This window comes from Oryx dammah, unplaced genomic scaffold (genome assembly GCF_014754425.2).
Source record: "Oryx dammah isolate SB20612 unplaced genomic scaffold, SCBI_Odam_1.1 HiC_scaffold_21, whole genome shotgun sequence".
Taxonomy (NCBI): domain Eukaryota; kingdom Metazoa; phylum Chordata; class Mammalia; order Artiodactyla; family Bovidae; genus Oryx; species Oryx dammah.
In genome coordinates, this window is record NW_024070205.1 from 38045585 (window position 1) to 38068612 (window position 23028).

At 45.3% G+C, this 23028-nt stretch overlaps 1 protein-coding gene across 2 annotated transcripts in view; it reads right to left on the reverse strand.

The window, feature by feature from the left end:
• The window catches only part of MTOR (mechanistic target of rapamycin kinase), a 124571-nt gene that overhangs the window by 40422 nt on the left and 61121 nt on the right, over positions 1 to 23028 (reverse strand). For both annotated transcript variants that reach the window (XM_040263423.1, XM_040263424.1), the window contains exon 29: positions 1255 to 1330. In XM_040263423.1, coding sequence (XP_040119357.1) covers positions 1255 to 1330 — 76 coding nt within the window. The remainder of the gene's footprint in view (positions 1 to 1254; positions 1331 to 23028) is intronic.

Here is a 23028-nt window from a genome sequence, read left to right on the forward strand (position 1 = left end):
CAGGGTTTAGCAATAATCCTGGAGCTAACGGCCACCTTCAGAACCTGGAGATGGGGATCTTTTCATTTAAGGTTGGCACTCCGAGCCACCAGCATATAAAATCACCCGAATACCAGATGTTTGTGGAATCCTTGTTTCAACTACTGCAGTCTGAGCTCTAAAGATATCAAAGGAGAGGACATCTCTGTCTGAGTGGACTACATTAAGCGCCCTCTCTTCTGACTTTCTTCCCTCTGCTAACAAGGTTGTAGCAAAGATGGATGAGACATAGTCCTTTCTGTTTTGTCATCTGGAGATGCTTTCTTAGTTGAGTTATAGGCATGTGCTCAAGATGGCAAAATACTCCCTTAAAATTTTCAGTCCCATTGACCAGCCATTACATAAGGCAGTGAAGCAGTCAATTTTCTTTACTCTAACACACTGGGCCCTTGATTAAGGCAAACCGGAGTAAGTGACCGACACAACTAATAAAAGGTTCCTCATCAAATATATGGACCCAGAACTTCTTGAACTTCCAGGAAGCCAATGTTAAGTTGATTAAGTCAATGCTTATATATGGTTAGGAAGGTACCAAAGCACCCTCCCAAGACCACAGAGAGTAACATAAACATTTTAATATTGGTTGGGCAAAGATGGCAGGAGGGAAGAAACTATATAAGCAATAATGAAATGGAACAATCCCTCAATATCATGTATAAATTATGGCATATTTTTTCTGGAGAATTAGTCATGGTTTCTTCTGAAGTATATACTGAGCCTCAAGTATGGGCAATGGTAATGCTGGCTGTTAGACAACACAAAGATAACTTGGGTCATAGTTAAACATCTGGGCTCTGACACTAGGTTCTGCCACTTACTCACTCTGTCAGCTTAGGTAAGGATGTTATCCTGTTGGGACTATAGTCCCTCTCACCCTTGTAAAATGGGATAACAACAGTACCTGTTCACAGGTTGCTGTGAGGACTGAATTAGATGAAGTACATAAAGCACATAGCAAAGAGCTAGGCACTTGCTATTTGATAAATACAAGTCATTACTGTTCATTAGATTCTGTCCTCACAATCTCTGTTGAGCCTGAGTATATTCTATAGGGCCACTGCTTCCCTCAACCTCAAGATACAGGTAAGTCAGCATCAGGGTATTAATAATTGGGAAAAAAACAGAAAAGGAAAGTAACTTTCTCAAGGCTGTGGCCTAGTGCTTCCCTAGCCAGGTAGTTGCCCCTTGTTCTTCTAAAAGGAATGAGACACTTACCAGCTCTCCAAAGTGCTTCATGGCATACTCCAACACCCCAGCAGCTGCCTCTGGCTGCTGCAGCTTATTATTAATGCTGGGGAAACAAAAGGAAGCGGAGGTTATACTCAACACGTCGGAGAGTGGGAAGGGCAGGGTCACTTGTAGGCAGATGGCTCACCAGCATGTTGGGGACAATGTCTTACAGAAGCAGAGAGAATATCAGTTACCTATTATATTACCACTCGGGAAGCTTGGCCTGAATAATTTCATCTTGACCTCACACTCCTTGTCTTGAAGGGGCCATATCTGGTGGACAGGAGGCCTCACCTGCCTGGGGCCCTTCCTCCAAGCAGCAGACTGACTGGTTTCCTCTCTGACATCAGACGTCAGGCAGCACACGTCTGTTTTTGAACTAAGAAACCCTGGCTCCAGAATCATCCCAACCAACACAATAGATGAGGTACCTCTGAACTTTTAGCTTTTATGTCTCAGTGATAAGAATAACCAAAACAAACAGAAACCATCAGGCTCTGTGGGAGACACAGAAGTGGCCCTGAGGCTGAGTCATCCACATCAATGACAGAGAACCCTGGGGCCTATGGCTGTGCAGCTAGCTGTCTTGACTGCTCACTGATGGGGTCCATGTCTTTCAAATCCAGAGGCCCCCCTAGTCCCTCTCCCAAGACCGTGCTCTGCCTCTGAAGCAGGCTGTGAAGGGACCACATCCCAAGGTCCTTACTTGCCTGGTCTCTGGTGGAGAAATGCTTTTTATAACCACACACAACACTGCTGATGTCATCCTAAGGGCAGTTGGGGCTGGAGGACTCTAACTATATTGGGGCAACTAGGCAGAAAAAGCTGGAAGGCTTGCCGCCTGGAGTTGGTTCATCAGAGAGGCTGTGAAGACATCGTGAACGGAGAGGAGCTGCAAGGCTCAGACCCTTGTTCCAACAGGGAGGTAAATAGCAGCTAACCCAACACTAAACATGAGCTTGAGTTATGGGAAGGAAGGAAGAGAGGGAGGGAGCAGGCCTGAAAAAACTATAGGATAATACTGACCGTATCTGTTCACAGGTAGGGAGCAAAATGTGACAGACCAGCTTGGGAGTCCAGACTGGTTTAACAAGCTAGGATCTAATTTACTGCCCTAAGGAAAAACTGTCTATTGGACTCAAATTAATTTTTAAGTGGTTTTGGGAAATTCCAGGACGTGGGTTCAACGTGGTAATATGGCAAGAGACTGGTGTTATAAAATACTATTTTTAAAAATTCAAATTCCACAACATTTCTTCCAATAAAACTGAGAGGAAACTGCCCAGAAATCTGATGAACCAGAAAAGTTAACATTTGTGAAAGTAATAATTGAATGCCTCATGTTTGCAAATCACATCTCAAACAATCTTTCCAACCTATTGCTCCTCTGACCTCATGCATCCCTGAGAGAGTGGGTAGGGAAGGGTATTATTAGGCCTGTTTTACTCCTGGGGAGACCGAGGCCTGGGTGGGCAGTGACTTTCCCCAAGGCCCACATGAATGCGGACAGTCTCCATACAACCTGAAGCAATCTGTCTCCTTCACGGCATTCTTTAGGGAATCAAATGAAATAATTGATATGAAATTGCTAAGCAGGTTCTTATATGTGCGTCTTCCTTCATCTGTTTTTGTCCAAGGATAGAAGCTTCTGGAATCTTATTTATATGTTTGTGTACAGAAAAAACATATGTCTAATGTTCAGACTTGAGCCAGCACTAGGCAATCATCCATGCAAGTTCCATCTTGAACAGGACTATTCGAGTGGGCTCCAAGCTCAAGGTCCAGGCTCTGCAACCAGAGGCAAAAGCAGCTGTTCAGACGCCCTTCTCCTTTACTTACAGGAGTAGACGGGTCACTTTGTGTGGAATCTACTGCACAGACTCTTTGGCACTTCTGAGCAGGTCCCAAGCAAAGCATTGAACCTGAATGTTTTCCATAAGCTTTCTGCTGCAAGATTCAGAAATATTATTAATTTCAAAATGATGCTGTAACGTCATGGTTTTCTTTAGGCAGCCCTGTGAGAGTTCAAAGCTGAGAATGAAAATCCGAGTCCGAAGGGACTCCCTCCATTGCATGCTCACTCTCAGGCAGTTTCCTATTCCTCTTGGCCTCAAAAGTCAAGTTCTTAACTTTGTTCTCACTTATGTGGGGCTGGGCAAACTTTATTAGTAATTAACACTATTGGGTATATATATTTGTGATCATCTAATTCCTTGAGCCCAAGTAAAGATTTGGCAGTATAAGAAGACAGGAAATAAGAAATCCAGTATATATTCTATATATTACTTATGATATATTATACTGGGCTTCTCTGGTGGCTCAGACAATAAAGAATCTGCCTGCAATGTGGGAGACCCATGTTTGATACCTGGGTTGAGAAGATCCCCTGGAGAAACAAATGGCTACCCACTCCAATATTCTTGCCTGGAGAATCCCATGGACAGAGGAGCCTGGCGGGCTACAGTCCATAGGGTCACAAAGAGTCAGACATGACTGACACTTTCATACTGAAATATGTAATATATCATATGTAACTATCTATAATGATATAGTCAATATACTACTTTGAGTCCTAATGTGGACTACTGGGATGGCCCTGGTAGGAATATAAAGTATCTTGATGAGAAAGATAAGGAAAGTGTTCTTTGCCTGAACCAAAAGAAGTTAACTCTAAGAATCAGACATAAAAAGTCCAGGAGTTCTAAGAACTGTCTTCCAATCTCATGTTCTAGAACATATTCTATTTTCAAGATCAATTTATAAACATTACCAAAACTCACCTTCCTCTGGGGGTAAAGCAAAAAAAACAAAAGCAAGCGAAAGCCATTTCCCCCTTCATTCTCCTACTCGTTATACATAAAAAGGAGAATTTTACAAGAAACTGATCAAAATCAGGAAGTTGTAACTAGAGACCTCAGAGGAGAAATACAGATTTTACCTTACTATTGCAATGACTCTGACCTACCTCCTCTAAGGACAGACGAACATAGCTTTGCAAATGTGACAAGAAAATTCATCACATGGCCCCAACTCCTTAAGTCCAAATAAGTCACTTGTATAGTACTTCCCACTTGAGTATGTGTGGAGGCAGGTGAGGATGCAGACAGAGCCCCGTGGGAAGGAGAGGGGTTGGGCTCATTGAGGACCCACTGACCAGGCCTCCATCAATGGTCAGGAAAACCGGGCGTACAGCTTGAGATGCAAGCTAAGGTCTTGTCCAACAGTTAAGGACAGTCACTGAAAAACAACTTTGACTAAATGGACTAAAATATACCCATGAGAAAGGAGCGTGAGCAGAGAAAAAGGGTCCCTTTGATAAATTAAGTTCTGGTTTGAGGACCTGAAAGAAAGGAGACTGTGCGCACCTAGTCAACTGTTCAGAGAGGAGAGATTTCAAGTTACCTGGCTGTTCTCTCCCTGTTAATTCTCTTCTCCTGTTTGCATTTTTCTTTCCCACAGAACTTTATCCCTAATGCACCTCTCTCTTCTTTTCCCCCTGGGGAGTCTCCCACGTGTGCCTGCAAGGCTGCTGGAGGACACAAGCGCAGGGCTGAGGATCTGTAGGTTCTCTCAGTGCTTCAGAGTCTGCCACCTCGTTTGAGACCTCAACTTTTTATCCCTCCTCCATGGCTTCTGGCACTCCATTATGCGAGGCCAAGGATTATAGGAACAAGATACCTAAATTTACTGAGAGCTCCGTAGGTGCCAGGCACTGTGCTGACTACTGCTGATCCGTGTTATCTTAACCCTACGAGGCAGACACTACTATTAACATCTCCATTTTGCATAGAAAGAAGCTGGAGCCCCAAGGGCTATCCTTTCACTTCAAAACTGTACCATTAAAAGGATCTCAAGTAATAACTAAGGGTACAGCTCTGCGGGAGGAGAAAAGTGTGTCAGCTGTCTACTCCCCACATCAGTGAGCACCAAGCAAGTACATGTGAAATAAGTGACTGATAGCAGGGAACAGATGGAAGCAGGGCAGGGATGTCTCCATGAGCTAATTCCACCATACAGGACAGGAGCCCTACTGCACTTCACTTTAGCCTCCTCACTCATACTGTGGTTGACACCCTGCTTTGACCCCTAAGCTCCCATTCCCTATTTTTTTTTTTTTTTTTGGCTGCATCACCCACCCTCTGGGATCTTAGTTCCCCAAGGCGGGATTGAACCCGAGCCCTCTGGAAGCTGAAGTGGAGTCGTAACCGCTGGCCCGCCAGAGAAGTCCCTCCCATTCCCTATGTTTTATTTCCCTTCAGAAGCCACTGCCTCCATGCCTCCCAGGAAGACAGTCCCCATGCAGCCACAGTGGGTTTTTCTGGGGCACTTGTTTGAGGCTGCCGGGCATACAGAGTCCAGCCTGTGAAGTGGGAGATAAGTAAGCCTCCACAGAAACACAGCAGTTCCCAGCTACTAAGTCCCCCAGTGCCTGCCTACTTGGGTGACACAAGACCATCCTTTGAGATACTCCCCGTTGAAACTCAGATGTGCTTTCATGAGACTGAAGGGAGAGATAGTATGTGTGACTCACGTGCAGAGATCACCTTTGCTCAGAAGCCTCCCTGATGAGGAGCTCTTGTTTATGGGGCAGCTGGGACTCTTACACAGCCTGTTCTATAAACGTTCCTGTGTGAGCCCTGGAGTCTTTCCCTATTAACGCTGGAGGCTTATAAAGGACAAACTGTTCAAAGCTTAGCCCAACAGCAGAGAAGTGCTTAACGACACAAACCAGACCTCACTGACGCTGGTTGGGCTGATAAACAAGTTTAGAGAGAGGGAGGCTTCGACAGTAACGTGCCCACAACAGCATAGAGATGACAGTCGACCACAGGGCCTATCTCCTCTCCATGCCCACTGAGGCCAGAAGGCTAAGATGGCTTAGCTGCTGTCTTAAGCATCAGTGTCGTAGTATATTTATATTTTACTTCATATCCCAGTGAGAACAACCAGTTGAGGTTTCATATAGTTGCGAATCTATATAGCAAACAGAAGCTGCCTATCCACAGAATAAAACGCAGAGCCCACAAATGAACCTGGTGTTAGAAATACAATGAAGACAGGAAAACACAATGAATTAGGATGTCAGGAAGGGAAAAGGCAATTATTCAGACATATTCACTCATTCATTCCCACCTCCCCTCTCCTACTCCAAGATTTAATTTTTATTAAAGGAAGCTGAGTTGAAGAGCTTGAAACCGGGAAAATTCACAAGCGAGGGAAGCACTTTCTAGAACTGAGTCAAATTAACAATAAGAATAAGAAATGGCCTCATTGTCTTCTACACTACACAGATTACCCCAGGCATCTTTTCTTCACTATCCAAAAATCTCTTTCCAAATGTAGGGAAAGTGAGTAAGCAAGCAAGAAGCTCAGGCATGAGGGAGCTTCTCACTGCCTTGGCTGGTTTCCTGCCAAGAGTGATGGGCGAGAAGCCAGTGAGTGCTCCGTGTAGGGCCTGTCTGCTTTCCCATGACTCTCCCTTTTGAGCTCTTCCTCAGGGCTTTCCACAGGCAAGTGGCGACCAGTGTCACTGAGGATGCGCCTGAACAAAGGGTAGATCATGAACTGCTCCAGGTTCTAAGCCCAACTTGTTAGCAAACCAATAGGGGGGTCGCCGGCTCAGCATCCAAATGCCATTCCTACCACTGGAAGGGAAACCTGAGGAACTCGATCGTCTCCTAAGTCACTGTTCCACAGGCTTCTGGACTGACGTCAGATCCAAAATCCTCTGGCCTGGGAATTCCTCCCGGTAGAGTTCATTTGGTCATCGACCCCATCTCTCAGCCTTGGTGACCTTTGGCTACTAAGAGCAAAGTGACGCAGGTGCACTCAGCACTAGCGGGAACCCACAGCAAAGCCAGTCACACGAGGAGTGTCTGCAGTGGCATCTGGGGGACTACTCAGGCTTCCTGGTGCTCCTGTTAGGAATTTATGAGAACATCATGCACTGGCTTCCCAAATGGCTCTGGGCCTTCTCTCTCCTGTCTATTTCTAGTGCAGACTACTGTCTGCATTTTATTTGGTTTCCTGTCAAGGAAGAATTCTCTGAATTCCTTCAGTGCTGGGCTGGTGACACGCAACACAGCTGACAGGGGACCTTGGCCAGTCTCGCTGAGGAGTTCCTGACCAGCCAAGTTGTGAGGCCAATGGGACCCTGTCCTTAGCTGAATCAAGCTGTATCTTTCTTATTTCTCTCTTAGAACAGTAGCTGCTTCAGACCATCCCTGACATTTCTTCCAGCACCAAGACTCAGCTCTGTGTCCAATGGGTGATTAGAAACAAAACTGCTTGATTCCCGTACAGAGTCAGGAAGATCCAGGGTTTGTAGGGCTCTGCTATCTTCATAGGCAGCTCCCTGGGGCTCTGGGAAGCTCAAGGGGATGACAGTGCCTTTTTGAGCAGGACAGCAGTGAAGGCAGAAGGCAAGGTAAGAATGTCTGAAATGTGTGCCAGAGAAAGGCAGTGGGGGCAGCTCAAAAGCAGGCGGCAGGGAGAGGAGAGGGAACCAGCAGGCGTTACAGTTCCCCCACTTACAGCCACAGTCAGGTTGTAAAGATACCACCCAGGATCTGGCAGATCAAACTTTCCTTTCTTGCTCCAAGAACTTAGGAAAAGTAACTTTACTCCTCTTCTAAACATTAAAAAAGTGGAGGCTGGCCTTGTTAGAAGGTTTCAAAGCTGGGACATTTGGTGTCCCTGGAACTCTTGGGGGCCTAAGGCACGAAGACAAAAAGAATGTGATGCAAGAGAGGTGGACTGCCTCGACATCAAATGGGCTCCTGACGCCTTACCCGAGAGTGGATTAAGGGTGAAGAGTTCTGACTTGTCTCCACTTTATCCTTTGTCACGGTATAAGTGACATGTCTGTCATAGTACCTAGAAGACTTGCCAGATCTGTATGTGAGAAAGTGGGACCTTAAGAATAAAAAAGATAGGACTTCTCTTTTGGCCCCGGGGTTAAGAATCCATCTATTTGTATAACAGTATGGTGATCTTACAAAACAAAAAAATACTAGGAATAAAACTACCATATGACCCAGCGATCCCATGACGGGGCATACCCCCTGAGAAAATCGTAACTGAAAAAGACAGTGCCCCCCCAGCGTTCACTGCAGCACTAGGTACAGCAGCCAAGACACGGAAGCAACCCTGATGTCTGTGACAGGTGAGTGGATAAAGAGGTTGTGGTACATACATACAATGGAATATTACTCAGCCATAGAAAGGAATGAATTTGAGTCAGTTCTAGTGAGGTGGATGAACTTAGGGCCTGTTATACAGAGTGAAGTAAGTCAGAAAAACAACTATCATATATTAATGCATATATATGGAATCTAGAAAACTGGTACTGATGAACACATCTGCAGGACAGGAATAGAGACTCAGACACAGAGAACAGACTTACGGACACAGCAGGGGCAGGAGAGGGTGGGATGAACTGAGAGAGTAGCATTAAAATATATACATTACTATAACGTAAAATAGATAGCTAATGGGAAGTTGCTGTATAACACAGGGAGCTCAACCCAGTGCTGTGTGACAACCAAGAGGGGTGGGATGAGGTGGGAGGGAGTTTCAAGAGGAAGGAAGGGTTCATATGTACACCTATGGCTGATTCATGCTGATGTATGGCAGAAACTACATAACAGTATAAAGGAATTATCCTCCAATTAAAAAAATAAATAAATTTGAAGGAAAAAAAAAAGAATCCACCTACCAATGCAGGGGGCACAGGTTTGGTCCCTGATTCTGCATGCCTCGGGGCAACTAAGCCTGGGTGCCACTACTGAGCCTGTGCACCACAAAAGAGAAGCCTCCACGATGAGAAGCCTGCACACCGCAACTAGAGAGCAGAGCCTGCTCCACAGCTAGGGAAAGCCTGCGCACAGCCCAAAGTGAAAAGCAAGAAGGATTTAGAAGACAGAAGCCAACAACTGTAGATTAGGGAAAGTGAAGTGAAGTGAAATCACTCAGTCGTGTCCAACTCTTTGTGACCCCATGGACTGTAGCCCAGCAAGGTCCTCTGTCCATGGGGTTCTCCAGGCAAGAACACTGGAGTGGGTTGCCATTTCCTCCTCCAGGGGATCTTCCCGACCCAGGAATCGAACACAGATCTCCCGCATTGCAGGCAGACGCTTTAACCTCTGAGCCACCAGACAAAAACTCCTATCTTTTCAATTCTGGTGCATATGTGCTAAGTTGCTTCAGTTGTGTCTGGCTCTTCCATGGGCTATATGTAGCCCACCAGCCTCCTCTGTCCATGGGATTCTCCAGGCAAGAATATTGGAGTGGGTTGCTGTGCCCTCCTCCAGAGGATCTTCCCAACCCAGAGACTGAACCCACATCTCTTTCATCTCCTGCATTGGTAGATGGGTTCTATGTCACTAGCACCACCTGGAAAGCCCCTTTCAATACTGGTAGCGGGAGGTGTGTGCATGTGTGTATATATATAAGACATTTTTTAATTTAAGAAATTGGGGTGGGAGTTCACAATATCATGACGATCCTTTTGCCTGTGCATATTCTGTATAAATGCATAGTTTAGACACAGTGCTAGTCAGAGTGATGATGTAGTACTGTGTTCTGCTTTCTTACATGACACAGGCACTGCCCACTTTATCCAGAGTCTTCCAAAAGCTTTTTAACAGCTGTGTAAGAACATCTCCTGCGCTGGATCCTATGTCTGAACCAGTCTCTTGGGCACACCCTTGTGGCTGGGTGAGAGCAGCACCAGTTACGCCACCAAGGTGTGGCAGGAGCTCACTGGGGATTCGTCCTGCAGACGTCTGCAGGCTTGCCCCTGGGAATCAGAGCAGCCGCCCAGAGGGTGGACACAGGGTCCAGCAATAAGCTGGACAAGCTGTCCCATTTCACTCATCATTTCCAGCACCCCCTGGCTGGATAAACGGGGCCTAAATGCCCTAGCACAACCAGCGTGAGGCACTGAGAAGCCACAGAGCCCTGGAGTGTCAAAGCACACGATTTGTGCTGGCCAGGTTTGCAACCCAGGGGCCTGTCAGAAGCATGTTGTAAAAATGATGAATGGCTGTCACATTTCCAAGGCTCTGGCTGATTTAGGGAGCCACTGGCAGGCGCATCACTCCCAGCATGTCAGCCAGTTAATTACTTCTAACTTTATCTTTCTTGTCAACACTTCTTGACAAATTGGCCATTATCTTTTTATTCTACAACAATGAGCACTGCTTCTTTTCTGGTGAGGCCTGGAGGATTTTCTCCTCCTTTCTGCTTCTTCATATCCAGAGTGAAATGAAGAGATCTGAGAGAGAACATTAGGGAGAAGAAGCTGTCAGGGAAACAGAACAAAGTGAGGAGGGTTGACAGATGGAACCCAAAACTTATTTTCAACTACCTTGACTCAAAACAGAGTAGATATTTTGGGTAAAAATCCATCCTGATTTCTTGGCTGCTGCATGTCCAAGAGCTCTGACTCAGGCTATTATGTGGACGAAGTTGGGAAACAAAAATTAAATGAGCTGGCACCCAGGGACTTGGCAGCTCTGAACTCTCCTCACTTATAACTGTGTAAGGAGACGTGCTCTGGCCCTGTGCTCTGGTAGACTGAGGCCACACTGTAGAAATACTGATGCCCGGCCTGGAATCGGGAAAAGGAAAATATGCCTATCTTCCTGGTAAGGAAGAGCTGACAGATGAGGACTACAACACACTCTAACTGAATCATCAAGATTCACAGGCAGTGAGATGTCCAAAAGAAGCTCAAGAGACCAATGGTGTCACCACTGACACTTTTCACAGTCACTGGGACAGACTGTCAGAGACGGCCATGGGGCACCCACTGTATTTCATCAGTTCTAAGATGCACTCTTAACATTTCTGAAATCATGATACAGCTTATGATTCAAGGTTTCAGAGTACCACGACCCAGCTTAATTGCCAGTAGTCTGCCCCCCATCATACAGGTAGCTAAAAATCAGAAGCACCTTTGCTAACTCACCATAAGAGTGGTCCCTTTAAATCTCTAGCCATTCCTGGGGATGAGCTAGATGCAGTGGAAGGGCAGAGGTTAACTACTGACCAACAGCAAGCTTTTCATTGTGTTCATGGGGTTGCTGAAGCTGAAGCTCCAATACTTTGGCCACCTGATGGGAAGAGCCGACTCATTTGAAAAGACCCTGATGCTGGGAAAGGTTGAGGGCAGGAGAAAGGGGTGACAGAGGATGAGATGGTTAAATGGCATCACTGACTCAATGGACATGAGTTTGAGCAAACTATGGGAGACAGTGAAGGATGGGGAAACCTGGCCTGCTTAAATCCACGGGGTCACAAAGAGTCCGACACAACCTAGTGACTGAATAACAGCAGCAGCAGCAAGCTGCGCCCTTTAGAATGGTCATGGGTGCAATGGAAGACCCTCTGTCTTTCTGGTCAGCTCTGGGAGAAACCCCAGGTCTCTGCCCTTTGTATAGCTGCTCACTGACAGCCAGCTTTCTGCACTGAAAGCAGTTTTCCTTGGAGTTTGTAAGATGCTCTACAGAGAAGATGTTGTAAAGTGAACCTGTAAGAAGTCTTCAGAGTGGCCAGAAATAAATTTAAGCTTTACTGGTGACTGGTGAGGGACCTGGTCTCTTGGGTAATGGCTGGATGTAAGGGCATTTAAGAAAAAGATGGGGTGAGAAAGAAAGGTACAATCTGTGCTCGTGCTCTGCCTACACCAGCGTTTCCTCCGTCTGCCCCCTCTTTGCTGCCTGGAGCTTTTCTGCAGGGTACAGATTCCTAGAGGAACACTGGCACTTCTGAAGGCAGCGTGAGTCCAGACATTTGGAATGTGTTTTTACCAAAAAGAGAGGAGCTTTGAGCAAATCCTCACCCCCTGGACAGGGTGTATTCTCTTCCAGCAGAGGTGTGGGAAAGAGAACAAGACTGTACCTTTTCAGGAAGCCAGGAAACAACTGTAAAGGCTAGGCTCATGCTTCCAAGCAACACAACAGACACCTTGGGAACATGTGTTTAGAGTTAAGACAGAGTGGGCTTGTTTGTCATCCAGCCTCTCCTCTGTAGGCTGTAAGGCCCAGTCACCCTCACCATTAACTGGTTGCTCAGGCACAAACTGGCTCAATTTCTTTAACATTCTCAGAAAGTTATAGGCCATTTCCCGTTAGTGCTGCCTAAGTCAGGGAAGCTAAGGCCCAGGCCAAGGGGACACTTCTCAGTCCCTGGGCAACTGTGCACGGGCTTGCCATCTCGTCCTGCACCCTGGCTGGGATCTGTCTCTGGTGAAGAGTGATTTTCTACAATTACAAGGTAATGTGCGTGTGATTCCCCTTTGGAAACAAACAAGATCTGTTAGGTTCCTGGATTAATTATGGGGAAAACAGCTGCTCAGACATACGACATGTTACTTTCTCTGTCTTTCACATGACCCTCTGCGTGTGGCCCCTCAGGCTGTAATGAGGGTTAACTGACAGGCCAAAGCAGGGTCAGGCTATTGCATATGCCATTCACACAGGCCTTCAGAATACACAGGAGTGGGGAAACCCCTACCCCAAATGCTCTGAGGCCCTCTCACTCATCTTCATGAGTAACAAAAGAGGTTGCCACTGTTTGCTTTAATCTCTAACTCTTTTGTGATCCTACGGACAGTAGCCCACCACTCTCCTCTGTCCATGGAATTTTCCAGGCAAGAATATTGGAGTGGGTTGCCATTTCCTTCTCTGGGGAAGACACCCAGGGATCGAAACTGTGTCTCCTGTATTGGCAGGCAAATTCTTGACCACTGAGCCACTCGGGGTGAGATGCGAATCGATGATTTCAAGGGATACAAAGTGACTATACAGTAAAGACGCTACTTTAAGTTACTGGTTAAAAAAGAAGAAGCCTGAACCAAATGATCTCAACTCTTCCAGTTCTCAGATTTTTTTGATTCTGTAACTAAAACCTATGGAAGAAAATGTTAAAGCTGGAGAGAAGACAATGCCCTGCAATGAAGAACTCACCATGATGAAGACTGGCAATGACCATGGAGAGAGATTCTAAGCCTCCACAACACATGCTTATTTAGGGGGAGATAATCTTCTGCTGGGAAGTCATTCTTACAACTGGCAAGTATCTCTTTTGTCCCAGGCTTTGTGCTAAGTGCTGGATGCTAGAGCTACTGTGGTAGATGAACAAGGGCAGGTCTCTGCTTTCACAGAGCTTACAGGTCAGGGAAGTAGATAAGCAAAACGCAAATGGAAATAAATGCTGTGCAGGTAAGCACCCTGAAGAAGACAGCGCACAAAGACAGAAAATAGCACAGGGTGCTATTTTAGATTTAGGTACGCAGGGAGGTTTTTCTCATGAAATGATAATCCATCACCTAAATTAATACTACTTCAGGTTTGCTAGATATGGACTATGTGTCAGACACAATTCAAAGTGTTTTATAGCTCATATAACTCAATAACAAAAAAACAAACAACCCAATTGAAAAATGGGCAGGAGACTTAAATAGAAATTTCTCCAAAGAAGACATACAGTGGCCAACAGGCACATGAAAAGATGCTCATTATTGCTGATTATTAGAGAAATGCAAGTCAAAACTACAACAAGGTACCACCTCACACCAGTCAGAATGGCCATCATTAAAAAATCCACAAATAATAAATGCTAGGGAGGGTGTGGAGAAAAGGGAACCCTTTCACACTGTTAGTGGGAAAGTAAATTGGTAAAGCCACTATTGAAAACAGTATGGAGGCACCTCAAAAAACTAGAGTTGCTATTTGATCCAGCAACCCCACTCCTGGGCATATATCCAGATGAAACTACAATTTGGAAAGATACAAGCACCTCTATGTTCACAGCACCACTAAGCACAATAGCCAAGACATGGAAACAACCTAAACGCCTATCAACGAACAAATGAGTGAAGAAGACATGCAGTACTGCAGGCAATGGAATATTCCTCAACCGTAAAAAGGGACGGAATAACACCACCTGCAGCAACATGGATGGACCTAGATATTATCACACTAAGGGAAGTAAGAAGTCGCTCCATCATGTCCAACTCTTTGTGACCCATGGACTATAGCTTGCCAGGCTCCTCTGTCCATGGAATTTTCCAGACAAGAATACTGGAGTGGGTTGCTATTTCCTTCTCTTAGGGGATCTTCCTGACCCAGGGATTGAACCTGGGCCTCCCGCACTGCAGACAGTCTCTTTACCGTCTGAGCCACCATGGAAGCCCCAAGCAAAGTAAGAAAGAGAAATACAAATACAATATGATAACACGTATATATGGAATCTAAAATACAACACACATAAGAGGAAACAGACTCACAGACATAGAGAACAGACTTGTGGCTGCCAAGGGGAGGTTCTGGGGAAGGGAAAGATTGGGACATTGGGAGCAGCAGATGTAACCTATTACATATGGGATGGATAAACAAGGTTCTACTGTATAGCACAGGGAGTGAGTGAAAGTCACTCAGTCATGTCTGACTCCTTGCGACCCCCATGGACTACACAGTCCCTGGAATTCTCCAGGCCAGAATACTGGAGTGGGTAGCCTCTCCCTTCTCCAGGGGATCTTCCCAACCCAGGCATCGAACCCAGGTCTCCAGCATTGGGCACATTCTTTACCAGCTGAGCCACAAGGGAAGCCCAAGAATACTGGAATGGGTAGCCTATTCCTTCTCCAGCGGATCTTCCCAACCCAGGAATAGAACCGGAGTCTCCTGCATTACAGGCGGATTCTTTACCAACTGAGCTATGAGGGAAGCCCATATAGAACTGTAGTCTATATTCTGTGATAAACCATAATGGAAAAGAATATGAAAAAGAGTACATATATGTATAACTGAGTCATTATGCTGTAAAGCAGAAAATAACACAGCACTTTAAATCAACTATACGTCAATCTAATTTTAAAAAGTGTTTTAGGGGGCATTATCTATTTTTAAAGAAACTTTCTGACTGAAGTACAACATACAATACAAGAAAGTATACACTTAATTGTACAGCTTGATAAATTATCCAAAGTGACGTTACCATTATAACTACCAACCAAACCAAGAAACAGAACACACTGCTAGCACGGCAGAAGCACTCAAGCCTTTTCCCATCACAGCTTCCCTCCTCATCCTCAGAAGTAGCAACTGTCTCACTTCTGACACAACTGGTTAGTTTCACCAGGTTTTGACCTCTATATAAATACTCGTCATTACATTTACAAGATACATCCATGTTGCTGCATGCCATGGTAGCTTGTCTTTTTATTGCTGAATAGTCACCACAAGTGAACTATCTTACTGTCGATGGAGGTTTTAGGTTGTCTTCAGTTTGGGGCTAGTGACGTTCGCACAAACATTCCTGTTTGTGTCTTTGCTCATATTTCCATTGGGAACAAACCTCATAGTAGAACTGCTGGGTTTCAGGGCATGTTCAGCTTCAGAAGATACTGACAAATGGCCATTGTATGTTCCCAGTGGGAGGGTACAGGGATCTCAGACGCTCCACATGTTTGTCAACACTTGGGATTCAGTGTTTCCCATTTTAGCCATTTGGGCTGCTTTGTAAGTTGCATCTTGCTGCTAAGTCACTTCAGTCGTGTCCGAATCTGTGCAACCCCATAGATGGCAGCCCACCAGGCTCCCCTGTCCCAGGGATTCTCCAGGCAAGAGCACTGGAGTGGGTTGCCATTTCCTTCTCCAATGCATGAAAGTGCAAAGTGAAAGAGAAGTCGCTCAGTCGTGTCCGACTCTTAGCGACCCCGTGGACTGCAGCCCACCAGGCTCCTCCATCCATGGGATTTTCCAGGCAAGAGTACTGGAATGGGTAGTTTTAAATTTGAGCTTCCATAATGACTAATGAGCTTGAGCAGTTTTTCATGTGTTGACCAGCTTTTTGGATATAATCTTTTGTGAAATAAGACCTGTTCACATCTTGCCCCCAGATGAGGAAGCTCACTCTTCTGTCATAAACCAAGAGCTCACAAATACGCGGCTCTATCGCGGGACATTCACGTCTGCTCCATTTATCTGCTCGTCTACCTTGTGCCAATACCATACTGACCTAGTCACTGGCTGCAGCTTTAAGATAAATCTTGAACCTTAGTATGGTAATGTCTCCAAATTTATTTTTCTTTTTCAAAAATGCCTCAGCTATTTTTAATCTTTTGCTATATTTAACTTAGTCTTCACAAAAACCCTGCAAAACAAAGTAGTTATAATTTTTTTTAACTAACATTTTTTTGGGGGGGCCACACTGTACAGCATGAAGGATCCTAGTTTCCCACCCAGAGACTGAACCTGGTCCCCTTGCAGTGGAAAGCATGGAGTCCTAAGCACTGGACCATCAGGGAAATTAGGAGTAGTTATAGTTTTTATCCCATTTCATGGAGTGGTCAACTCAGAGGTTAAGTTGCCCCGGGGTCATATAACTATCAAGTGATGACAGGGGATAAGAACCCAGATTTATCTGATTCTAGATCATGAGAGATGATACTGTGAAGTGCTGCACTCAATATACCAGCAAATTTGGAAAACTCAGCAGTGGCCACAGGACTGGAAAAGGTCAGTTTTCAGTTCCAATCCCAAAGAAAGGCAATGCCAAAGAATGCTCAAACTACCGCACAATTGCACTCATCTCACATGCTAGTAAAGTAATGCTCAAAATTCTCCAAGCCAGGCTTCAGCAATATGTGAACCATGAACTCCCTGACGTTCAAACTGGTTTTAGAAAAGGCAGAGGAACCAGAGATCAAATTGCCAACATCCACTGGATCATGGAAAAAGCAAGAGAGTTCCAGAAAAACATCTATTTCTGCTTTATTGACTATGCCAAAGCCTTTGACTGTGTGGATCACAATAAACTGTGGAAAATTCTGAAAGAGATGGGAATACTAGACCACCTGACCTGCCTCTTGAGAAATCTGTATGCAGGTCAGGAAGCAACAGTTAAAAACTGGACATAGAACAACAGACTGGTTCCAAATAGGAAAAAGAGTATGTCAAGGCTGTATATTGTCACCCTGCTTATTTAACTTCTATGCAGAGTACATCATGAGAAACGCTGGACTGGAAGAAGCACAAGCTGTAATCAAGATTGCCAGGAGAAATATCAATAACCTCAGATATGCAGATGACACCACCCTTATGGCAGAAAGTGAAGAGGAACTAAAAAGCCTCTTGATGAAAGTGAAAGTGGAGAGTGAAAAGGTTGGCTTAAAGCTCAACATTCAGAAAACGAAGATCATGGCATCTGGTCCTATCACTTCATGGCAAATAGATGGGGAAACAGTGGAAACAGTGTCAGACTTTACTTTTTTGGGCTCCATAACCACTGCAGATGGTGACTGCAGCCATGAAATTAAAAGACACTTACTCCTTGGAAGAAAAGTTATGACCAACCTAGATAGCATATTCAAAAGCAGAGACATTACTTTGCCGACTAAGGTCCGTCTAGTCAAGGCTACGGTTTTCCAATGGTCATGTATGGATGTGAGAGTTGGACTGGGAAGAAAGCTGAGCGCCGAAGAATTGATGCTTTTGAACTGTGGTGTTGGAGAAGACTCTTGAGAGTCCCTTGGACTGCAAGGAGATCCAACCAATCCATTCTGAAGGAGATCAGCCCTGGGATTTCTTTGGAAGGAATGATGCTAAAGCTGAAACTCCAGTACTTTGGCCACCTCATGCAAAGAGCTGACTCATTAGACAAGACTCTGATGCTGGGAGGGACTGGGGGCAGGAGGAGAAGGGGGTGACAGAGGATGAGATGGCTGGATGGCATCACTGACTCGATGGACGTGAGTCTGAGTGAACTCCAGGAGTTGGTGATGGACAGGGAGGCCTGGCGTGCTGTGATTCATGGGGTCGCAAAGAGTCGGACACGACTGAGCGACTGAACTGAACCGAGCTGAGACCTAAGAGTTAGAAGTCCTTCAGATACTGCTTCCTAAATCCTCAAGCCAGATGAGCCCTCCTGGGCATTTAATATGAATGCATTACAATGTTAAGAAATTCCAATGTTCTAAGCCACCAACTTCCAGTTAAAAATCTTGTTTGGCAACTACAAAGAGCCACTGTCCTGGTGAGACTCAAGAAAACAAAGCAAGAAGTAAAAGCTTCCTGGCTTTCTCCCACAGCCCCTGTCTCTGGAACACAAGGGTCTGGGGGCCCGGTGCCCCTTCACCCCTCCAGCTTTCATTCCGGCCACCACTCCTCTTCCTTCTCACCCCCCATGCCATTCTTGACTACTTAGGTTGTATAAGCCCAGGCTCTTCTTACAGCTACACTTTGCCTCAGGATGTTCTCTCCAATCTCTGCCTACTTCTTCCTTAAAAAAACAAAACAAAAATAAAAACAAAACCACCACAAACTCTGGGTATCAGGCTGTCCAGAACCTCATCTGGGTTGGGCATTCCCCCTCCGCTGTGTCCTCCACTCCAGCCTGTCAAACAGCCCTGCAGTTCAGCTGTCTGTCTCTCCAACTAGCCTGTGAGACACGTGAAGCTTCAAATTCCTACAAGGGGTCAGAGACAGACTTTTTTTGCTAAGTGCTATAATTACATGGTAGACTCTAAGAGGAAGCCTAAAAGAAATGGTTTCTGATAAGTCCAGGGTGCACTCTTGGGTGCATGGTGATCTCAGTCATGTCCGACTCTTTGAGACTCCATGGACTGTAGCCTGCCAGGCTCCTCTGTCCAGGGGATTTTCCAGGCAAGAATACTGGAATGGGTAGCCATTCCCTTCTCTAGGAGATCTTTCCGACCAAGGGATCAAACCCACGTCTCCTGTGTCTCCTGCATCAGCAGGCAGATTCTTTATCACTGTGCCATGTGGGAAGCCCACACCCTAGGTATGAGAGGCAAACTAGGAGGCTTAGGGAAGAGGTGGCCATACCTTCTATGATGCACCCAGGCTTTGGGCTGAGAAAGAAATAGGACTAAGTGGTAGATAGGTCAGGATTAAATGGCCACATGTAGAAAGGCAGCTGTGGCTCACTAGAAGACTTCAGAAGTAAAACATGACCATGAGCACACAATACAACTAAGAACAAGGCAGGTTCTTCTGAGATGTATTCATTCAACAAACTGGGAGTCTGGCACTGAGGGCAGCTGTCCCTCCCTCACCAGTTAGGAAGCATGGTGTAAGAGCAGGCTGGGGCAGGAATACACTGAAAAACAAGGAGTCTCTCCAATAGGAACATTTTCAAGAAAATTAGATAGGAAGTCCACACTGGGGTAGAAGGAAAGACCACCTCTAGGCCCTTCTGAGCTTTGGACTCCCCAGGCTGCTCAGATACCTCCAGTCCTTGGTGCCAGCCCAAGGTGGCACAGCCAAGAATGTAAGATTGATTGGTTGGTTGGTTGGTTTTTTTGGCTGTGCCCTGTGGCATGCAGGATCTTAGTTCTCTGACCAGGGATTAAATCCAAGCCCCCTACATTTGGAGCACAGAGTCTTAACCACTGGCCTGCCCGGGAAATCCCCATAAGCTTTATTTTCATAAACATCTTTCCCAGAAGCACCAAGCTGACCCTCTTTCACCACCAGAAAAATGGAGACGAGGAAAAACTGTACAGTGTCCAACCCAGGTTTTCCATATTTTCTTAATTAATTTCCATATCTTATGGCCACTTTGTTCACCGAAGGGGAAAGAAAGGATTAAAAGCCTCTCAGAGAAGGGAAAACCACTCTAGTCTTCCACATTTGTTCTGGTTTTCTCTACTGGCTTAGCTGTACTCAAAACAAGGACTTATTTTTCCTTCTTTTAGAAATTCAGAATCTAGGACATTTAGGGTTGTGGATGTTTTGGAGAATAGATCTTCTGGCATGGGATATATGCCTAATTAGCTATTTTTCTCAAAGGAGCAGGGCCGGGGGGGATTGAGATTTGGGCAGTTTAGATAATTTAAGAAAATCTTCAAATAAAAAAGCTTCTGTCTCCAACTTTTATGCCTTATGTTAGAAATAAGTTTCCAGAAAAGAGATGTCAGAGAGGAGGTACTCATGCTAAAAGTTCCTACCTTTCCTGGAAAGGATTGCTCCATGGGTTGCTAATATGAATGACTTCAGAGTGCCTGAAGAACTATGGACAGAGGTTCCTGACACTGTACAGGAGGCAGGGATCAAGACCATCCCCAAGAAAAAGAAGTGCAAAAAGGCAAAATGGTTGTCTGAAGAGGGCTTACAAATAGCTGTGAATAGAAGAGAAGCAAAAGGCAAAGGAGAAAAGGAAAGATATACCCATTTGAATGCAGAGTTCCAAAGAACAGCAAGGAGAGATAAGAAAGCCTTCCTCAGCGATCAATACAAAGAAATAGAGGAAAACAATAAAAAGGGAAAGTCTAGAGATCTCTTAAAGAAAATTAGAGATACCAAGGGAACATTTCATGCAAAGATGGGCTCAATAAAGGACAGACATGGTATGGACCTAATAGAAGCAGAAGATACTAAGAAGAGGTGCTTAAGAAGAATACACACAAGAACTGCAAAAAAGATCTTCACAACCCAGATAATCACAATGGTGTGATCACCAACCTAGAGCCAGACATTCTGGAATGTGAAGTCAAGTGGGCCTTAGGAAGCATCACCATGAACAAAGCTAGTGGAGGTGATGGCATTCCAGTTGAGCTATTTCATAATCCTAAAAGATGATGCTAGTAAAGTGCTGCATTCACTAAGCCAATAAATTTGGAAAACTCAGCACTGGCCGCAGGACTGGAAAAAGTCAGTTTTCATTCTAATCCCAAAAAAGGCAATGCCAAAGAATGCTTAAACTACTGCACAATTGCATTCATCTCACACACTAGTAAAATAATGCTCAAGATTCTCCAAGCCAGGCTTCAACAGTACGTGAACCGTGAACTTCCAGATGTTCAAGCTGGATTTAGAAAAGGCAGAGGAACCAGAGATCAAATTACCAACATCTGTTGGATCATGGAAAAACCAAGAGAGTTCCAGAAAAATATCTACTTCTGCTTTTTTGACTATGCCATAACCTTTGACTGTGTGGACCACAAGAAACTGTGGAAAATTCTTAAAGAGACGGGAATACCAGACCACCTGTCCTGTCTCTTGAGAAACCTGTATGCAGGTCAGGAGGCAACAGTTAGAACGGGACATGGAACAACAGACTGGTTCCAAATTGGGAAAGGAGTATGTCAAGGCTGTATATTATCACCCTACTTACTTAACTTATAAGCAGAGTACATCATGAGAAATGCTGGGCTGGATGAAGCACAAGCTGGAATCAAGGTTGCCGGGAGAAATATCAATAACCTCGATATGCAGATGACATCACCCTTATGGCAGAAAGTGAAGAAGAACTAAAGAGTCTCTTGATGAAAGTGAAAAAGGAGAGTGAAAAAGTTGGCCTAAAGCTCAACATTCAGAAAACTAAGATCATGGAATGTGGTTCCATCACTTCATGGCACATAGATGGGGAAACAGTGGAAGACTATTTTCTTGGGCCCCAAAATCACTACAGATGGTGACTGCAGCCATGAAATTAAGACACTTGCTCCTTGGAAGAAAAGCTATGACCAACCTGGACAGCATATTAAAAAGCAAAGACATTACTTTGCCAACAAAGGTCCGTCTAGTCAAAGCTATGTTTTTTCCAGTAGTCACGTATGGATGTGAGAGTTGGACTATAAAGAAAGCTGAGCACCGAAGAATTGATGCTTTTTGAACTGTGGTGTTGTAGAAGACTCTTGAGAGTCCCTTGGACTGCAAGGAGATCCAACCAGTGCATCCTAAAGGAAATCAGTTCTGAATATTCATTGTAAGGACTGATGCTGAAGCTGAAACTCCAATACTTTGGACACCTGATACAAGGAATTGACTCATTGGGAAAGACCCTGATGCTGGCAAAGATTGAGGGCAGGAGAAGGGGACGACAGAGGATGAGATGGTTGGATGGCATCACCAATTCGATGGACAGGAGTTTGAGTAAACTCCGGGAGTTGGTGATGGACAGGAAGGCTTGCACGCTGTGGTCCATGGGGTCGCAGAGTCGGACACGACTGAGCGACTGAACTGAACGGACTCATTTTCTGCCCAGATATGAAAATCTATTCATAACATTTTTCTGTTTGGGCAGGCGAAGTGGCTACTGGAAAGAATAACAGAAAGCTGGCTAGAAAGCTGCAAAGCACCTTTCCTCCAGGGTGTTCTCTACCAAGATGGCAGGGTCATGTGTGATGCCACACAGGAGTGTGTGACACATGGTTTGAGCTCAGGGTCTTTTGCTGGGTAGGAGATCATCTTGAAGATGCCAGTGGAGTTTAGCAGACCCTAGTGAACCTGGTGGTCATGGCCAGGTTCACCACAGTGAAGTGAACACCATGAGCTAAGGCTGCCACAGCCAGACATATGCCAAGAGAGGGCAGGGGTGGGCTGATGGCACCAATGCTGAACAAGTCCTTTTGAGCAGTGACAACTGTCACAGGGCGCCAGCAGCACCCTCACTCCTAGGCAGGCACAGAGATCCACTCCTGCTTTTTTATTTACAGAGGGAAAAAAACAGTGTCTGGTACTCCAGCTGCCTCAAAAGAAATGACTTTCTGAGAAGCAGAAGCCCTGACTAGAAAAGGGCTCTGGGGGTCATGGCAGGAAGGAGGGCCTGAGGCCAGGCCTCATACTCGTGTATGAAGGGCCCACATGGAATAGCCACAGAACACACAACAACTGTACCTGGAAATGACAAGCGTACGTTCCAAAGACAGTTACCATGTACAGAGAGAGGGACCTTTGTTTACCTTCTTAGTGAAAAGTTCATTTTAAAGATTTAAAATGTGCTGAA